This window comes from Psittacula echo (assembly GCF_963264785.1).
Source record: "Psittacula echo genome assembly, chromosome: 5".
Lineage (NCBI taxonomy): Eukaryota > Metazoa > Chordata > Aves > Psittaciformes > Psittacidae > Psittacula > Psittacula echo.
Window position 1 is genome coordinate 16,929,644 of NC_137739.1, and position 19,903 is coordinate 16,949,546.

Consider the following 19,903-nt stretch of genomic DNA (forward strand, 5'->3'; position numbering starts at 1 on the left):
TAGAGAGAGATGCCTCATGATGGCACCAGCTAGCTCTCAGTACTCTTGGATGTGTCCCATCGGGTACACATCCAAGCTTGTCTTTTAAGACATGTCAGCTCTCTCAAACTGGTTTTGCCTTTCAGAGCTGCCTCCTTCAGAATTCTATGTACTAGTTCCTTAAATAAGCCAGTCTGCTGTCCTGAGGCCCCAAATCTGCTGTCTGCCTTGCACCCCTCAGAATCTTGAACTGCACTTTGATGGCTGCTACAACCAAGGGATTAACAGAGTTTAACTGGGATTAACAGGGATTAACACATCCCCTAGCACTTACAGAATCATAGAGTCGTAGAATAGTTAGGGTTGGAAAGGACCTTAAGATCATCTAGTTCCATCCCCCCTGCCATGGGCAGGGACACTCCACATTAAACCATGTTACCCAAGGCCTCATCCAACCTGGCCTTGAACACCGTCAAGGATGGAGCACTCACAACCTCCCTGGGCAACCCATTCCAGTGCCTCACCACCCTCACAGTAAAGAATTTCTTCCTTATATCCAATCTAAACTTCCCCTGTTTAAGTTTTAACCTGTTACCCCTCGTCCTGTCACTACAGTCCCTCCCCAGCATCCTTGTAGGCCCTCTTCAGATACTGGAAGGCTGCTCTGAGGTCTCCACGCAGCCTTCTCTTCTCCAGGCTGAACAGCCCCAACTTTCTCAGCCTATCTTCATATGGGAGGTGCTCCAGTCCCCTGATCATCCTCGTGGCCCTCCTCTGGACTTGTTCCAACAGTTCCATGTTCTTTTTATGCTGAGGACACCAGAACTGCACACAATACTCCAAGTGAGGTCTCACGAGAGCAGAGTAGGGGGACAGGATCACCTCCTTCGACCTGCTGGTCACACTGCTTTTGATGCAGCCCAGGATACGGTTGGCTTTCTGGGCTGCGAGTGCACACTGAAGCCAGCTCATGTTCATTTTTTCGTCGACCAACGCCCCCAAGTCCTTCTCTGAATCTCTTCTCTGCCCAACCTGTACCTGTGCCTGGGACACTCACAACACTTCTGTGTTTGTGAGTAGTAGGATGAGGAGAGTGGCCTCCGGGTGGCTCATCTGTGTCAAGAGGTTGTCCCAGACTCCCTCCTGGACTGCAGTCAGCAGATGTCAGAGTGGTTAGTCTCCCACAACAGCCAAGATCTGCAATCTGGAGACTTTTTCAAGTTACTTATAGTACACTTGAATCTACTTCTTTGCCCCTGTTGGGTGGTCTGTAGCAAAATCCCACTCTTGGTGGCTGACCTTTTCTCTCATCCTGACTTACAAGATCAACAGTCTTGCTGTCTGTTCGTTCCAAAGATTAGCTTCCTCCAAACAGAGGGCGAATTCCTTTCTTGCCTGACTTTCCTGGTTCAGTTTAACATGAAGCATTGTGCTTCCTTGTTTATCCCATACCTCAAATACAGATTGTCCAGCAAACAGCTTCTTCATTTCAATACCTTTTGTAACAACAGCAGTGAATTCAGCTGTTTGCAGCCAAGCTCACCCTGCAAATGCCATGGAGAAGCACTGACTTGTGAAGCTGAGAATCTAGCAGCTGGTTTTGTGACTGAATTCCTTTGGAGGAATTTGTTTATCTGTATTTTTTTTTTTTTTCATAATCCTACTGCTGTCAGTAACTTGATAGACTTTGGTAAAGTCCTTTAAACCAGCTGTCTGAAAGTACATCCCATAATTTATTTTCAGTAGTTGTTCTGCTTACACAGGTTAAGAACAAGACCACAAGTCTCCTAACTTTCGTTAGCTTTGACTGTAATGAAATGTAGCTGTTTAGAGACTAAATGAAATGAGACTTGTCTAATAATACGTATAATGAAAAAACCTGCTAGAACTTGATTAAACTTGATCTGTTAGCAGTGCGCAAATGGATTAGTGGGCAAGCAATGTTTATGCTTGCAGTTCTAGATTCATTTATGTGTGTGTGTGTGTGTGTGTTAATTAGAAATGAAAATCACTAGAATTGAGTATGCTGGCACTCGAAGTGCACTGTGAATACTTGTACTAATTCTTTGGTTAAGTTAAACCGTAAGCTCTACTATACTTATTTCGTGGCCAGGCCATTCAGGGCTGTATAATCTGACATCAACCTTTTCAGTCAGTTAAGGCCAAGTAGTGAAATTTTTCTTCTGCCTTTGTTTTATATCATTAAGTTGTGTAATTAAAGGCTTTCAAACTGTTACTTGTAACACATTTCTGAAGCATTTAACTCTGGTGAAGGAGCTTTTGTCTCTGCTGAGGTGAGTGGAAGCAGCACCTGACAGGTCAGAACCAGGAGTGTTATGCTCTACTTCAGAATTCCTTTGTTGTGAGAGGTAGGGAGGAGGAGAATGCCTATTTGCATCTGCTATTTTAAAGTTTTGTGGTTTTTTTTTTAATATCTGTTTTCAAAGAACAAATCCATCTAGATGGCCATGTAAGTGATGGCAGGAAATTAAGCCCTTGTATTTGAAATAAACTGAATTCCAATGCAAGAATTCTGTTGCCTGCCTTTCTGACATGCCTAGTGAGTCAATTATGGTGATACTTCTGCCTTTTTAATTAATATACTTCCATTCCTTTCAGAAGCAATTGTCCATCTTGCATGCTAGTTTGATGGCTAGTGCATGCTAGTTTGATAAGCAGTTGTTCACGCTTTCTTACTCATTCACAGTGTCTGGTGGTGTGAGGCTTGTTTTTTATAGATCCTTTTTTTATTCATCTCATAGCTGATAAAAGTATTTGTGGTCTTACTCATTTCAGACGCTTTTACTACATTTTTTTTGTTTTTAAACTTACATTTCTGAGCTCTCTTGAACTGCTTGTGCTGCATTCTGCCTCCTCTAAGGCAGAGGGTGTGGGGAGGTGGAGAGGAAAACTGCAAGGAGCTGTTTTCCTGTTTGCTGGAGTTAGGGCTGCTTTGTGCCATTTTAGTCTTCAGCAGTGGCCCTGAAATGAGTACACCTGGTTCCAGGGGGTGTTGCACAGAAAATGAATTTAATGTATAACATCTAACTGATACACACTGTTATTACAGTGGTATTTTCCTGTGTCCTATAATATTGGGAATAGTTGTGGCCTTTCTAAGATATTCAGTATTATTTCAAGTGGTTGCAATGTTGTAGGGAAGGAGTCTGTGAGGAAGGACAGTAGCTTTGTGGAATGTATATTATCACAATATGAATTTTGTTCAGGCTAAAAACAAGGTGTCATTAACTTCTTGTATTCTTTCATTCATATATATGCAGAAATACATTTAAATCTTATCAGTATTATGACTACACTGCAGTAAAAATGGCATTATTTTTTATTTTATTTTTTATTTTTTGATTTTCAGACACACACTAGTTACATCTTAATGAACAGAAGGTAGTTGGAGAGAATTCAGCTGAAGCTGTCAAGTTTAAGCAAGGCTGTTCTAGTCTGCATGGTACAGTAGGACAAAACATAGGAGATGGTTGCCAGCCATGCCGGTTGCATGGAAGTGTTTGCAGGGGCTAGTTATCAACTAGTCCAGTACCAAAAATTTAACTGTACTCTTCAACAAAACAAAATATACAATGTTTAAAATCATTTGTTTATAAAGGCTATTACTGGGTAGACCCAGCTTCTCAACTTAACTTTGTCCAACTTTTTGGATAGTTGGATACTTTTTGTTTGACCCACCCATGTCAACCAAAGCCTGGATGGTTCTCGATGGTAGCGTAACAGCATGGAGTTGATCAGAATATTGGTACCTTAAAGCATGATAAAACATACGTGCTTTTTGTAACTGTCTCTTGTAAATGGAACAAGTTTAAACATCTGATTGTTTCAATCAGCTTTATAGAGCTTCAGGCACATTTGCTAATGTTTTCTTCCTGGTGTGCTTGCTGTCTGTCGCTTATGCTCTCTCTGTTGAGCCATAGTTGGATTGTAAGATTTTCATATTTTTACTGTGCTGTCTAAGGTATATTTCAGGCTATGAGCACAGCAAAAAGTGCCAGAACTTCCAGATAGAAAGCAGGGGCACACCTTTGGAGCTGGATGGGGTTAGGCTGCAGCTAAAGGAGATAATGTTAAGAGTCTGAATGTCTAAATTGCAGTTGAGGTGTCTATTTTTTTCTTTTTTTTTTTTTTTTTTCCTGTATCTTGCTATAAAATTTAAATATGTTAAATAGAATAGTAATGTAGCAACAAATGCTGTTTAATCCAAGAGATCCATATGCTGAGGCAACATGGAAGATACATGGTCTTATATTTGTAATATAACTTTAGGGATAAACAAGAGGACTCTGCTGAAGTTGATGGGGAAAGCAAACTGTAATGTGCACCAATCTTCTGCAGAGAGGTGGTACCTCTTTGTACAATTTTCGACAGTCTGTTCCATAGTTGTGTTACAGCCAGTTACAGGTATAAATTGGCCAGTATTGATTTAAACCCATGGCAAACTCCTCATTCTTTGGGAATGCTATTTCATACTTTCCCGTTGCTCAAGACCTCTTGAATTTTTCGAGAGGATGTTAATCATCCTGGGACATTATAGAATGGTCACATACAGGTGAGAAGCTGTTGTGCAGGAGCAGGCAGAGGAGTATTGTCATTGCTGCCTATAGGCTGCTGGCCATATTCCGGTGCGCTTTAGGCTGACTTTCCAGTGCCCCAGTCCTGGGCTTGTTGTCAGCTTGTTACTGGAACTTGCTGTGTGAACTGAAGCTTGAGGCCAGGCATGTGTTGTTACTGTGAACAGTTTAAACATGGGGTGATAGGAAAGGCCTTGACAACAGAGACAAGCTGAAAACAGAGGTCTCCAAACTACAAGCAGCGCGCTTGATAGTCTTTTACTGGTCGTTGAAGCAGTGCAGCCTTGACAGCTGGCAAAAGACTGCTATAAGCATAAAGAGGCAGGGCAGGGGGAAATAGCCAAGTAGCAGGGCAAGGCAGCTGCTGCAGCTTGAAGAAACAGTGCCCTTGAGAACCCTGCTGTGTGGAGTTGTGGAAAGGTATAGACTGCCTACAAAATCTGGTACTCTCTAAAAAGATGAATCTGGGAGGGAATCATCATCACTGTCCAAGATCACTGATATTGTTGGAGGTGCAAGTGGACTGCCTGCTTCAGCATTCCTTCTATTTCTCTCTATCTGCTCTCTGTATCTGCTTCAAGCATCCTGGTCCACTGCCTGCCCGCAGGCGCATGTGGCAGCCCCACTCTCTGCCTGCTGCTTCCAGCAGGTCTCAACACTTCTAGGACCTTCTCACCTGCCAGCCAGCTCCCCATGACTGCCTGCAGTGCTCTGTGTGTGTGTGCATCTCTGCAGGCTCTTTTCCCCACAAATTCTGCACATTTCACTAATACTCTAACTCCTTCATAAAGCCTCAATAAAGCATGTCAGCTCAATTCAGCTAATTACAATTTTGGGCAACACAACGTGCTTTATGTGAAAAGCAAAACTGCTGGCTACATGCCTCCTCAAAATTGTGTTCCCTGTCCTTTCTCCCATACAAACTGTTTTTTCATGTAATAGAGACAGTGATATGCACTGAGATCTTTAAAAGCAGGTGCTAAGTATTGGGATTCTGAGTTCATATTTAGGCAGCAATTAAGGGACATGATTTTCAAATCAGCATTTCTCCATTTGATTTCTGCTTGACAATTTGATGATAAGGGTACAAGACGAGCTGGGCCATACTGGCTTTTATACAATCAGAGCTTTTATAAGCTCTGACATGCATGCTGGAGAGAGTGAAATTATTTACATTCAGAATAGACAGCTTCAGAGCTGAGGAACATCATAGCTGATGGTTCTGGTGTCCAGACAGTGGTATGGCTTCATTTCTGTTTATAGTCACTGTAACATTTGAAGACATCCTCTCGTGAGAGAATTACTAACTGGATTATCTTGAGCCTCTTTCCCATGCCCATTTGATGTGCAACTGCTGCGGTCCAGAATATTTCTCTCTCTTGTTTTCTGCTTAATATTGAGTGCATTAACATGACTTCGTCGAAAAGTGTAGTTCTCATTGATCCTAAATCTGAAACCATAGGCTGCAGCATATAATTCAGAGTAACTTACAGCTTTATAGAGTAACTCTAAGAAAATTCTTGACCTTGTTCAGTTTTCTAAATCAAGGGGAAAGCACAGACCATAGCAAATGTTCCTCATCAAAGTGTTATTGTTTCAAACCTGTTGTGAATGTTCTAAATTTTCTTACTCAAAAAACAGTCTTGGGCTTGACCAGGGCTTGTCAGTGAAAACTTGGGTTTCCCTTTGAGCTGAAGTTGGTACCTCCTAGGAAGTCATCCCTGTCTTTTGGTTTTGGATCCATTAAAAAGGAATGTTGAGCTAGTATTGTTTCACAGCTCTTATATTTGATAAAGTCCAGTTGTTTGCATGTGTATGTTCTTCCTTCATAGGAAGTACTTCACAGATGTTTAATGTACAGACTTCTAAATTTGCAGTTGTTTTGCAGTCAGTGCAGTGGATGTCCTTTTTAGGAGGTAGACGGCTGCACCTGTACTTTATTATATCAGATATGAACTAACTTGTCCACATTTCAATAACGGAGTTGTGGGGTGGTTTGGAGATTAGCTGCTAGTGGGTTTTGCGCACAAGATGTGATGTGAATGTAATGAAATCTGTATGCAAATCCACAAGCTGTCATTTATACATTTGTAAACAGAATAAATTACGGAGAAATGTCAGGTCCCGTTCACGTTCTTAATGTTATATACAGCAAATTAGTAAGACATTCTACAAAGAGAAAAAATGCCTGACAGTTCTTCGTATCTTTCTCAAAAAGTGATTTTAGCACAATAAATCTGGCTGTGAACTACTTTTATTATTGCTTTTAAATGACTGTTAAATAACCCATTTTGCTAAAGCAAATGAACATTAATTTAAAAAAAAACCCAAAAACCCCAAAACAATTTGCTGGATAAATTAAGCTGCTCTGCTGGGCCTTTGTGAAAGCTGGTATATAAGGAGATATTTTATACTGTTTTAATTACATAATAGTTCTTTTAAATATTCCCTTTCTCATAAAGAAGGCAAGAGCAGGAATGCTGATGTTTGATTTGTCCATATAACAAGCATATGAGCAGGTTAAAAAAGGTGTCTTAAAATACGGTTCCAGCTTTAAAACTTACGGTAAGCATGTCACCTTTACTGTATTTACTTTCTTTTGCCATTTGAACTGGCTTCTTGGTTTACAAACAAAAGCAAGTGTGTGTAGATTTTGTAACCCCTATCAGCCTGGCACAGCAGGGGAGGAGGTAGCTCTAGTCTCCTGTCACATGCGATGTCCTCAGAATCGGCAGCTAAATCCCAATTCCTGACTCTGTCAGTGAAGATTTATAATAGACCAGGAAGTAGAAGAGGCACAGATCAACTTTTTAGGTACACAGTAGAAGTAGTGGCTTTGAAATGTTTCTACTAAATTAGGCTATTGGTAAGAATGTTACTTGGTAAATAATTTTTTTATAAACGTGTCACTGAGTGATGAGTGGGGCTGGTTTTTTGTACTGTCACCTGAAATAACATGAACAGTGTTTAAGTTTGACCTCATTTCCTGACAATAGGGTAGCTCAATCTAAATAAAATCACTGCATCCATTTCTTTTGGTGTTGGAACCCATGAAAAGTTTGCTATGCTCAGTAGGATGGAGCCCAAAGCAAAAGGATTCTTGGCTGTCTTCTTCTCCAAACTCTTACTCTAATGTGAATTAATAATGTCTAAGAATTTGGGCACATAGCACATTATTTGTCAAACCTGTAAGAATACCTATTTCAAGAAATGTCACTACAGTTGCATAAATAAACATTTTATAGTAATTACCTGATTCTAGTAAAACCTAATGGAGCATTCAAAGATTCCAAACTGCTTAGTGTGAAATTCAATTTGCTCTAATCAGCACAAGTGTAGGGGGCAGGAGAGATTCTCCATGCATGTTCAATGGTTCATCACAGTCTTGTAGTGAAAAGAAACCGTTGCATCATCAGAAGCAAATACTTAATCTTCAGCAGGTATATACTTGTTTGTATTTTAGGCCATAATCTCTAGTCCTGTCCACAGTTGAACTAAGGAATCCTGTTGACAGTAACTCTCTATTAAAATCTTTGAGATGTAATTAATTATACAATTGTCTTACATCATATATTTTATAGATACAAGTATCAGTACTAGTTTCAGTACCGGTACTGAAAATCTAGTACAAGTACTAGATTTTACATATATATATATATACACACAAGTACTAGATTATATGTATATATACTATATGTACAAGTACTAGATTTTATATATATATATTTATGCATATAAAAATATTATTTCTTTTCTTGCTTCTTTCTCAGCTTTAGCAATTCAGCTCCTATCTATGAACATTTGAAAATGGATACATGGAGTGGACATCCACAGTGGGTTATTTATCTCACACATGGTAGATGAAATTTCTGTGTTAGGATCTTCGTTACCTCCTTTGGGGTTTTTTTGGAGTTGCGTTTGCTGTTTGTAAATAGTAACTTGCACAAAGGCAGTGCTTTGCATTATGCAGATATGGTCAGACAAGGTGATGGGAACTGTCTTTTTAGTTTAAAACTGTTTGCTTTTTAAAAGGCACATTTCCAGGCTTTTCCATCCCTCTGAACTGTAAAGGATTTTCTTCTTCTGTGGAAATGTTTGGCAGAAGATCTAGCCCACATGATTTTAGCTCAGTCAAGCTGAACTGTCTTTTCCAAGCTGCCAACTCTTAACGTAGTCAAAGGATGGTAATGTGGCTTTAATGGGTAGGAATTGGGCTGGAGCATCCAGTTTCTCTTTGAGGCTCTGGAGGAAGCTTCGTTCCCTGTGTGTGGTGTAAGCTGTTCTCTGAATATCCCACAGCCAGCGTGAGTGTGGGCCAAAGACTGGCAAAAGATTATCTGGGCTGAGATCATGTTCTAAGGAAGTAGTTTGTCTGAACTGTTGCCTCTGGCTGATACTAACTGTCTTTTTATTCTGCGCTGTTCTGATAGCAAAGGTGTCTTTGTAAGGGTAGAGAATGCCTTAGACATCAGGAAAAGTACATGTCTTTTGAAGTAGTTGTACCCACTTTTTGCAAGCATTTCTCAGTTTTAACAGTGAAGACAATTCTGTTGGACTTAAGGGATTAGTGTTTGAAAGAGTTATTTGTGATGCGATAACTAATATGAAAATGTAAATATGATGAAGGCCTCAAAAAGCTGTAAAATTCTCACAGGTACTCATTTGAAGAAAATGTGAAAGAAAAGTCTTCCTCTGTCTCTTAAAACCAAAGTTATTGGAAACAAGACTTTTCATACCTTCAGCTTGGTTTTATTAAGTTTGTTGTTGTAACTCCTGTAACGTTGTGGTATTTTTGCTGCTTGTGATGATTTCATCAGAAGAACAGGCCCAAAGGCAGTGATGGCCTGTGCCTGATGTGACAGCTCTGCATACCTAGGAGATGAGTAAGAGGAGCAAAGTTGTGCTTGAGTGGAGAAGAATAATAGTTTCACAGCAGAAGGTGGAACAGTAAATGCCAGGAATTAGGTTGTTAAGTGGTACCTGTGTGGCTGGCACTCCAGAAAAGTTGGCATTTGCAATCATATTTAATGCCATTTACTGAAACTCTAGGAGCAGTTGAACCCCTCATAGGCTTCCTCCTTCACTTTTGGGGTTTTGTCATTGCTTTAATGTAATAATTGTTAATTATTAGCCAAAACTAGAGTTATATTTTTTTCTTGTTTCAATGCCCAAGTTACAAAATAAACTTGAGAAAATATACCTTAATGTGTTCACTTTCGTGTCTCAGAACAGATTATTACTTGTTTCCAGTGTACTTAAAAATAAGTCACAGCTACAGACACGAGTGTTTCAGTTCCTGCCTTTTAGTGGAACTAATGAGATGAGGTTCTTTATAAGTTAGACTGAGTAGTCAGTTTGTTCAGTAGTGAAAATGGTCATATTTACATTGGTTTTAACTGTGCAATAATTTTTTTGAACATCATAAAATAATTTTCAGGCTATTTGAATATTAGAAATATAAATGTCTAAGGAATAGAGTGGAGATGTTTTAGCTGTTACAGCAGAGAGTAAACAAGGAAAATCCTATTTCAGAACATAGCCATACTGGGTATATTAAAATTGATCAGCTTTTTCTTGCATGTGATAATTTGGAATGATGCAGTGTATGTGTGGCTTGACTTCATAATGGCAAATGCTAGCAGGGAAACTTTAAGTTAAAACAAGAAACAATGAAGAATACAGACTGACAAGGGCATCAGTAAGACTGAACTGGGTGGTCTTTTCTTTCTCTGTCAGTGCCCTGTCTACTATCACATCCTTGTAGCATCCTGTGAGAAATGTATGTGGAGAGTAAGGTGTTTTTTTTTCTAACTGTTCATGGACAATGAGAGAATCAGTGCCTCTATGAGGTGGTAACATGTAACCAAATGAGAAGTGGGTAAGAGCTTGGCCAAAACAGTGAAGAGGAGTTGCCTACATTGATGAGATAGGGAAGGCTGGGAAAGAAGGCAGCACGGCAAGGAGTGGTGTCAGAGCTCTGAAGGGCTGCTGAGCTGGGTTTGCAAAGATCAGAAAACTGTATCAGGATTTAAGATGTGACAAGATTAGAGCTCAATTATACTTTTATTTATGCTAGTGCATAAAAATAAGATGCACTAAAGATGTAACCGCAGAAGGCCTCTGTAACAGATAACAGTCTGATACTGATGATGCCACTGGGTTTGGGCCTTCCAAAGTACCAGGCACAGGAATGGGGCTGTCGCTGGGTAGGGGGCAGCTGGGAGGGATGATGACAGAGCTTAGCTGTAGCCCTGTTAAGCTGGAGCCAACAGCCAGGCATCCAAAAGACAGCAGAGATGAAAAGCAATCCTGTTTTGAACAGGAGACTGCTTCCCCACAGAGGAAGAGAGGCAGCAGTTACATTTGTTTCAGTGGAAGTAATTACAAAAGGAGCATGCTGTGAATATAGCCTTGGACTCCTCTTTTCTCTAGGAAGTTAGGGAATACTGCTAGGGAAGGTCCTCTAAATGGCTTCAGTCATGAAAACCAAAAAAAAAAGAAGGCATATCTCAAGAACGGGAAAATGCTCCAAATGATGAGACTGATTAAAGCAACTGTGATGCACTGTAAAGCCCTGTTTGTAATGATTGTGTGATTGCTTCCAACAAGAATTACTTGTCTTTGGTTGTCATTCTTCTGCTTTCATAATCAATTACAGAAGAAACAGGCCCAATGTTTTTATAAATTCCGTTTTCTTTGGTGATGTTTTGATGTCTTTTATTTTGCTTCTATCAGATTTAGATACTATTTCTATTTGATATTTTGTATAGTATTTTAATCTACAATTTAGCTCTTACCTGTTCTTTGATAATCAGTCTCTTGGGTTAAATGTTAGGCAGATTGCAGTTGTCATATCAGGGCTTTTCAAGAATGTTGCTTGCATAAAAGCTCATAGTTAAACAATTTTCTTTTTATCTTCTTTTTCAAACTGAAAATTTCTGCTTTCCTTTAAAAATGATGTGTTTGCAACTCCTCGAAGTTTGGGGTACTTTTAAAATACATCAAAATACTTAAGACTGAGTAATGTAAAAATCCAGGAAATGACTGTGCTACATTTTTATTGTTAAACTGCCTGAAGACATCTTGGGGGGTAGCTTCATCCTAAAAGTACCTGTGCTGGTCCTCAGCCTAAGCCGACTGAAGATGGTGCAGAGACAGAGCCCCCTGTGCCCTGGTGCAGAGCATCAGTAGGGATGTACTCTGGCTCAGTGAAGGCCCCCTTGCCAAGCTTTAAAAGTCAGATGCTAGGCCCATGGGTTTTTTTGGTGTTTGTAGCCTTTCGTGTAGCAAACCAGGTGCAGTTCTGTCTGTGTCAAGATCTGCAGAACAGCTGAATGCAAGGTATTGCTCTGCCTCCTGAGAAAAGTCACCCCCAAAAGGATTCGTATCAGTAGAAAAATGGATGCTATTGTCAATTGCTGGCTTTTCATTTGAATACTTTTGGGGCTGAAAGATACAATGTTGGTGAAGGTTACTGTGAGTGAGTGAAGAGTTGCCTCAGATGCAATTGCAGGCGGCCTGCATTGCAGAGATGTGGTTTGGGGGTAAATAGGGCTGTTCTTATAGCTATGGCATCAAAAAACCCAAACCAAACACTTTCTTATAGAGATGCTCTGTTCTGTGTAATGCCAAAGTAAACTGTGACTGTGGATTAGTAAAGGATTACTTCTTTGGCAGAATAATCTCTGAATTCTACTTCTGCTGACTGAAGCCAGCTGCAGCTTAAGTGCTTTAAAAGTACTTTCTTTACTGAAATCTGCTCTTTCAGTGAGTGAGGGCAGGTTGTCCTGGCTCCTTTAGTCAATGCAGGAAAGAATATAGGAAATGTTTGGACAAATAGTGATATAAAATAGATCAGAAAGATTCAGTGCAGCAGGGACATTGGCACTGCACCTTTATGCTCCTGTTCACATCGCTCTGTTTTCAAAAATGAGACTGGGAAGCTGTGGGAAATGGCAGGCAGCTGCTCTAGTACCAGTTCTCACTGTCATGTTTCTCCTAAACACCAAACTGTTCTTTATGGGCTATTAATTTGTGAAGTCATTTATCTCAGGGTAAGTCTGTATTTACAGAACCTAACATAAAGACAGCATATTGTAGCCTGGGTCTTAAAAATGTCACTGCACATGACGCCAGGATAAACAGAACAGAAACTCAGTTACATCTACACTGACACTTCCTAAAAGATTTTTTTACACTGCCTTTTGGCATTATATTCTTTTCCTGTTCACCTACAACAAACCTCTATCTTAGCTAAACAAATACATGTCATCAAATAGTAATGTTCTTCAAAATAATTGGAATGAGGATTATAGCTTAGCTCTGTGCCTGGCAGAGATTAAAGGGCATTTTTTTTATTCAGTGACAGTGACCACTGTAGTTTTCTAGTTGCTTCCTTTATCACTTCTTTATTTGCTCTTCTTCATCTTCTTTATCCATTACTTACCTCAGTTGTAAATCAGAGGGAGGTGCCTCCATGTTGCCACTGTGTAGTGATGTGGCTTATTGTTCACAAACAGCGCGTGCTACAACTCCTGTTAGTGTGTATGTCCCAGCCTTTCCCTCCAGCACTACACCTGAAGATTCCAAAGACATTATTCTGCCTTTTCCTACCTTTAGCTCTGTGCTTTTCTCTTCTTTTGAAGTTGGTTCGACCTTCTCCCAAGAAAAGGTCAAGCTGAGATACAGCTGTTCTGAAATAATCCTTACTTAGCATTATTTCCTGGGCTCTTTGGACAGAGACCTTGTGTTCCATTTTGAGCAATCTTTTGTCTGCAGTAAAACACTGAATATGTCTCTCTGTTGCTATAGAAATAATATTGCATTAAATGAAGGAACCAGTGCCCTGCTGTCGACAAATCTAAGTGTTAGTCTCTAGAGCTTGAATTTCACCACTGGGAAGAAGTATACATAATTCTACAAATTATGTCTGTAATTTACGCATAAACATCTTTATGCTCTGAAACTGTTAGCTGAATTTCCCAAAGTGATAGCATGGAGCTGAACAGGGTGTAATGTGTTTATATATATCTTAACTGAGCTTTTCCCCGCCCCTCTCCCCCATACATTTTCATATTTATGGCTTGAAATTTCCAACTCTTTGCATAGGAAAGTGGGGAGTGTCAGGAAAAGCAGCTTTCTCAGACAGGTTCCCTACCTCATGGACAACAAAGTGTGCCAGGTTTATTTACAGTTCTGGTTTTGTTCTTTTAAATCCAGCTCTTCCAAGTAGCATGAGATGTCATTTGCCCTGATTTTTTAGGATTAATAAAGATATTTTCCATAACTGGAGGGAGGATCCTGGTACATTAATATACCCTCTGAAACTGATCTGCTGCCCACTACTCTCTGGACTACTACACTGTGTACCACATGCCCAAGTTACTTGAAGTCTTTGCTGCAATGACTGTACAGCAGTTAAACACAAGAGATTGTGGATTTTGACTTTATGCACCACATATCAAATCTTACATCTGTATTTACATCTAGGGATATTTTAAACATGATATGAATATGGTTTTTTCACAGTGTTCTTCCAGAGCTGTAGAATTCCAGTAACAGCAGTAAGGTGGTCCTTCAGCCTATACCTGTGGGGTATGGAAAAGGAATTTAAAGCTTTGCTAATAATAGTGACTAAGGGTCAGTGTTTGTCAGCCTATTGATCATAGGTATTTTGAAGAAATATGGAAAAAAACTTTTTATCTCATAGTTACACTGCCAGAGCTCCTCTAATACATTTTTATGCATAATGTACATGTGTAGTTACAAAAAACAGAACACAATTTAAAAACACATGGTGATTGATTTGTATCAACCTGTACGGAAATGTTGCTTATAAATCTGATTTCAGAATTCTTATAAAAATCCCATTTGGCTAAAAAATGGAGTTGTTACTTGTGAAATGGGCCTGTGTTAGATACATGTTATATATAATACAGGTATATGTTCTGTATTGTGGAACAAAATACGGTTTATAAATGTTCAGTTTAATTCATGAGTAGTGAACATAGCAGTGGCCCCTGGTTAAAGATTGCTCTTCAGAAAACCTAAACCTTCTGTCATCATTAGAATAAAATAACTGCTTTTTGAAAAACAAATCCTTTCTAAATTTTGCTCGGTGCTTGTACCTAACTCTAGCAATTAGATAAACCTTTCTAGACAAGGCCAGATCTCTGACAGCCAAAAGAGTAACTGGCTGGAACATGCATATTAATATAAAACCAGGGGTGCAGGGAAAACCAGCAAACTCCACAATTACCTTTCTGTGAAATTAATGCCATACTCATTCTTAAAACAGACTCAGCATATAACCAAGTCGCCACAACACGCTAATTATATGTTTGCTGTTAAAGTAGTTCTTGTAACAGAAAAAAAAAAAAACCCAACCCAACCTTAATTCCTTTGCACAGCCATAAAATATAAACCAGAAGTTAGCCCAGGTTTTGTCCCTGTGTAAAGCTGGTTACACCATCCAAGTTTGCTGCATCTGTTTTCAACAATCAGCCTGCTAAAGCTTCTGATGCAAACCACTGACCATTTTGTCACCTACTGCTTTGCTATCTATGGGTTCCTCTCCAGAGCCTTGCTTAAGGCAAGTTACTCAAAATGGCTGAGAACTTGATAAGGGAGGGAATGAAGTGGGAGGGAAGGGGTTGAATGGCATTACAATATTAAAGTGAAGATGTGTTCTAGATCCCTGCATCTTAATATGGTCTTACTATGCATAGTTCCATAAGCAAAAGCTAACAACAAGAGAAGGAAAAGGCAGCATAAAAACTAAACTGTGTTTGGTTTTTTCTGTAGGAACTCAATGGAGAAAAGACCAAGAGCGAGATTTAAAGAATGTTCTGAAGGACACCCACCAGGACATACCACTGGTATTTGTCAGTGGAAATCATGATATTGGCAATACCCCAACAAGAGAAACAATAGAGCATTACTGCAGTAACTGGGGAGATGACTACTTCAGCTTTTGGGTTGGAGGTGTTTTCTTTCTTGTGTTGAATTCTCAGTTGTACTTTGATTCTTCCAAGTGCCCTGAGTTGAAGCAAGCCCAGGATGCATGGCTCAGTGAGCAACTGGCTATCGCTGAACAGCAGAAATGCAGGCATATAATAGTGTTCCAGCACATTCCTCTGTTTCTGAGAAAACCTGATGAAGACCATGATTATTTCAACTTGGAAAAATCAGTTCGTCAGGAGCTAATGGAAAAGTTTCATAAAGCAGGTATTTTCTCAGACTTTCCTGGTTTTGAGTTTTTGTTTCAGATTGTTAATGGCAGTGCTGCCAGACAAAATACATTTAACTTCAGTGGTACTGTTTTAAAGGAATTTTAGATACTGCTTATAAGCCTGATTGCTCCCTGTCAGAATTATCAACTGAATCTAATCACTTATAAAAAGTACCAAACAATATCTAAAACTTTGAGTGAAAAGTAAAAAAGTAAAAGTGAAAAATTCTTTAAGATAAACAGCAAGGCTTCCATTTTGCAAGTATTGATAGATAAGACAACCTGAGTTTTTTCTGCCTACAGACTGGAAGATCAGGTATTGCCAGAGGAGAAAAATACAGAATTTGTTTTACGTAAAATATGGAAACAGAATTTAGAATTACCTTGGAGGTTGTTTTCTCCCACACTGAGCCTATTTTAAACCAAGAGTGTAATGGCACTCCAGATATATTCAAGTGTTAAAGAGTCCTGCTCTGCTAAGATCAATCCTTGCATATCCCATTACTAATGGGCCAGTTCTGAGGTGAAGGGCAAGTGCTAAACAGTCCATTGTGCCAAATCCCTTCGCTCTGTGTGATGACACTTGAATGCCACACAGACAGACATGGTGTGCAGCTACTCCTCCACACTGCTCCTGTTGCTTCCTGTTAATTGACTTCATGTTCCTGGGGTGTGCTCGTCCCTCCAAATTCTCTGCCATCGCTGCGTCAGCATCATTTTCTCTGCATCTGTAAGAGCATGTTATTTGGATTACTGAACAATGCAAATTGTTTATGATATTGTTCCTAATTTGCCATATAATTGTTAAGCCTGGGCTCATTCAAAACCAGCCTAATTTCCCAGCTCTGAATCTCCTGCTGTTTCCAATCAATGGGGCCAAAATTCACAGTTATCTGAGGGCTCTCCAGGGGACTGGCATATTTGTAGATTCAAGTGCCCTTTTTTTCCCCTATAAGGAGACATGCTGAGAATACCGCATGGTATCTTTTTAATTTTTATGCTAGTGTTAATGTAGTTATGTATAGTTATAGTTAATATAGGGAAGCGCTTGGAAAGTTGAGCAGCTAAATGACTGCTTACATACTGTTGTCTAAAAACACATCCTAGTTCAGTGGAGAGCTGTGTAGCAGAAGGACACTGTCAGCAAGCATTAATGTGGAAACCAAAGCAGTTCTGTTCTAGAGTTTTCTCTCATCCTCATGGTTTACCAACATTTGGAAACACTCAGGACTGGGAATATAATTAATCAAGAGGTAAAAGAAACAGCAAAATGTTATCGGTGTAACATTTATCATTATTACATAATCATCCCTTGAAGAAACATATTTCAGACTGATTCTCTTCATGTGTGTCCAGAGGCTTAACCAGAGGTTGGGGAGGCTTTAAATGATGGAGAAAAGGAAAAGGGATGAGAAGCCAATGAGACAAAGATAAGCCTACAGAAGAAATTCCCAAACTGCTTTCTGTGCCAGCATCACATTTGTACCTCCCCTCCATCATTTCCCATTGTGCCCCTCGGTCTCATCCCTAAAATGATGTTATTTGTTTCCTTCATGAGTATGTTCAAACAGTGATCTTCTGCTGGCTGTTTTATGTGGTGAGTGAGTGAGTCAATAGGTAATACTCACAATACAATAATCTAACATTTTGCTAATTAAATGAACACAGAAAGCTCAGTGTAACTTGGGCTGCTGAGAAACATCAGCTGAGTCAAAGTTGGCTCAGAGTTTCCTTAGTAACGGGTGCGCTCTGTTTCCATTGTATCATTCAGTTAAAGAGCGGTCTTTGTAAGACCACAGAATGTCATCAGGGGGTTGCAAACAGGCAGTTATCATGGAAGCATAGATTCACAGATACACAATGACACCACTTACTTTCTGATTCTCTTTTGCTTTGCCAAATGACCTATTTCAGCATTTCAGACATTAAACTGGTTTTCCCACAGTTCACTTCATACATTCTTAGGGGATTAAAACACAGAATATTGCTAATGAAATCCCAATATACTTTGCCTTTTTTAATTATGACTTGCAGTTTAGAAGGCCAACCCCTTGCAGCACTTAATTTAGACATTTGGTGTAACTGTTTATCCTGGAAAAAGGAAGTAAGTCTGTTCTTCTAATGAGCCTACCAGATTGCTGCTATTCTTCTTCCCCTGACCTGTCACCAGTCCTTCCTTCTTTCCTTGTGCTCTCTTTCTCACTGTTTCCAACCACTACGAAGGTCTGCTTTGTAATTATGTAAAACTTCAGTATAACATGCATGTTTGAGGAGTTAGCAGATGGGTATCATATTCCAGTTGTTGATAACCCAGGACCAGACCTGGAATTATCCCAGTTCTCCTGTTTATACTCTGTCTAGCTCAGAGAGGGAGGGGAAAGGAAGGGCAGTCTGTTAGTTCAGGTCTTCGCATGAACAAAGAAATTGATATGGATGTGTGTAGGAAATAATCAGATCAGTGTGGTGGTATACACAGGTGCTTTAAAGTGAGGTATGCAACTTCACAAAATTATTATTTTAAATTCAGAGCCCAGATCTTCTGTAGTTACTCTCTTCTAATCAGTTTGATATTACATAATGGTTTTGGTTTAAGTATCTGCTCATTACAAGCAGAGATAAAAGACTAGCTGTAGAGGCTACATCTGGTACAAAATACTGAATTACATTTCTCATATTAGAAGTGTCCTTAACAGTTGGGCTAATTAAAGATAAAATCATGTCCTTATGATAAATATTTATAAATTGGAAATCTGGCACTTGTAAATATGTATTACTACTCTGCAGAGTTAAGCCATACTTGTAAGCTGCGCATCTAAGAAATCCTCCTGGCCCATTTTTTCTTTCAATGCATTATAACCAGTATTGTCCTTGAAAAAGTGATTTCAGTGACAGTGAAAATCAACTCAGTTTAGAACATAGTTTATCATTTAAGAGAATGCACTTTCAGAAGTGTATTTTTGTATAACCACTGAAAGTTTAGCCTCAGTTACCTGTCTCCTCTACTTGCAGAAGCAAAGTAGAGAAAAGACCTGTACAAAAGAACAGTGAAAGAGCTATGAGCTCCGCTGGAGTTACCCAACTCTGCTGTGTGAAATGCATAGTCACCTTTGAAGGATTTGATAGAGCTGATATAGATAAGTTTGCTCATAGCTTTGTGGGGAAAATAAAGTAGTAGTAGTGGTCTAGCCAAAACTCTGGGCTGCATGTCATGTCTCTCTGATTAGCAGAAGTGATAAATTAGGTTTTAAATTCGGGCATTTATGTCACAGGAAACATATTCTTTCTGACCTATCCCATTCCAGTATAATTTTCTTAAGATGTTAAAGGGTTTTTTTTTCAATGACCAGGAAAGTGTGGGTCTTCTTGTGCTAGAGACAATCTTTAAAAGACTTTTTGCCTAACATACTGAAATTATGTTACTTAACACAATGTAGCAGTAAATGTTTCTTCATGATCCTAATGAACTAAAACATTTAAATAAATGCCTGACCTTGTTTAAGAGCTCTGTTGAATAAAACCTAGATTAACAGCTAGTTTTCCACCAACAAAGTTGTTTCAATATGAAATGACAAGTATAGGTGGTCTATCTAGGTGAGGGATTATGCATCCAAGAGAGAATCGCTGGGTAGGAGATACAAAATATGGAATAAAATTCACTGCAGTCTCCAGCTTTTCTTTTTAATTCAAAAGATCATTTAAATGTCTTCAAAGCAATTTTTCAGATGTGCTTAAAAACACTTAATTTGCACATACAGGGAAAAATAGCAACCTAACTATTAAATGGCATATTTTTTCATTACATTTGTGAGTGTAGGTGCTGTAGCTTCTAACACCTTTACTGATTAAAAGGCTGTGATACCTGCATTCTCCTCTTAGAAATCTTATGACAGGAGAGTAGTATTAGAGGGAGCAGCAGCTTTCTGAACATCCACAGCTGAGATATATTTGAGTACAAAATTAAAGCATGGAGTGTTGAAAGCTGTTTCTAAAATTTACCAGACAACATATGCTATGTGTCATGAATTTGTCGTGTAATCAAGGTTGACAAGGGAGTAATATTTTCTTCCTGCCATTGGGACCTTGATTTTTGCAAAGGCCA

At 39.2% G+C, this 19,903-nt stretch overlaps 1 protein-coding gene across 2 annotated transcripts in view; it reads left to right on the forward strand.

The window, feature by feature from the left end:
• CPPED1 (calcineurin like phosphoesterase domain containing 1) overlaps positions 1 to 19,903 on the forward strand; it is a gene marked incomplete at its 5' end in the record, with an annotated part of 50,403 nt that overhangs the window by 15,314 nt on the left and 15,186 nt on the right. For both annotated transcript variants that reach the window (XM_080617907.1, XM_080617906.1), the window contains one exon: positions 15,378 to 15,800. In XM_080617907.1, coding sequence (XP_080474033.1) covers positions 15,378 to 15,800 — 423 coding nt within the window. The remainder of the gene's footprint in view (positions 1 to 15,377; positions 15,801 to 19,903) is intronic.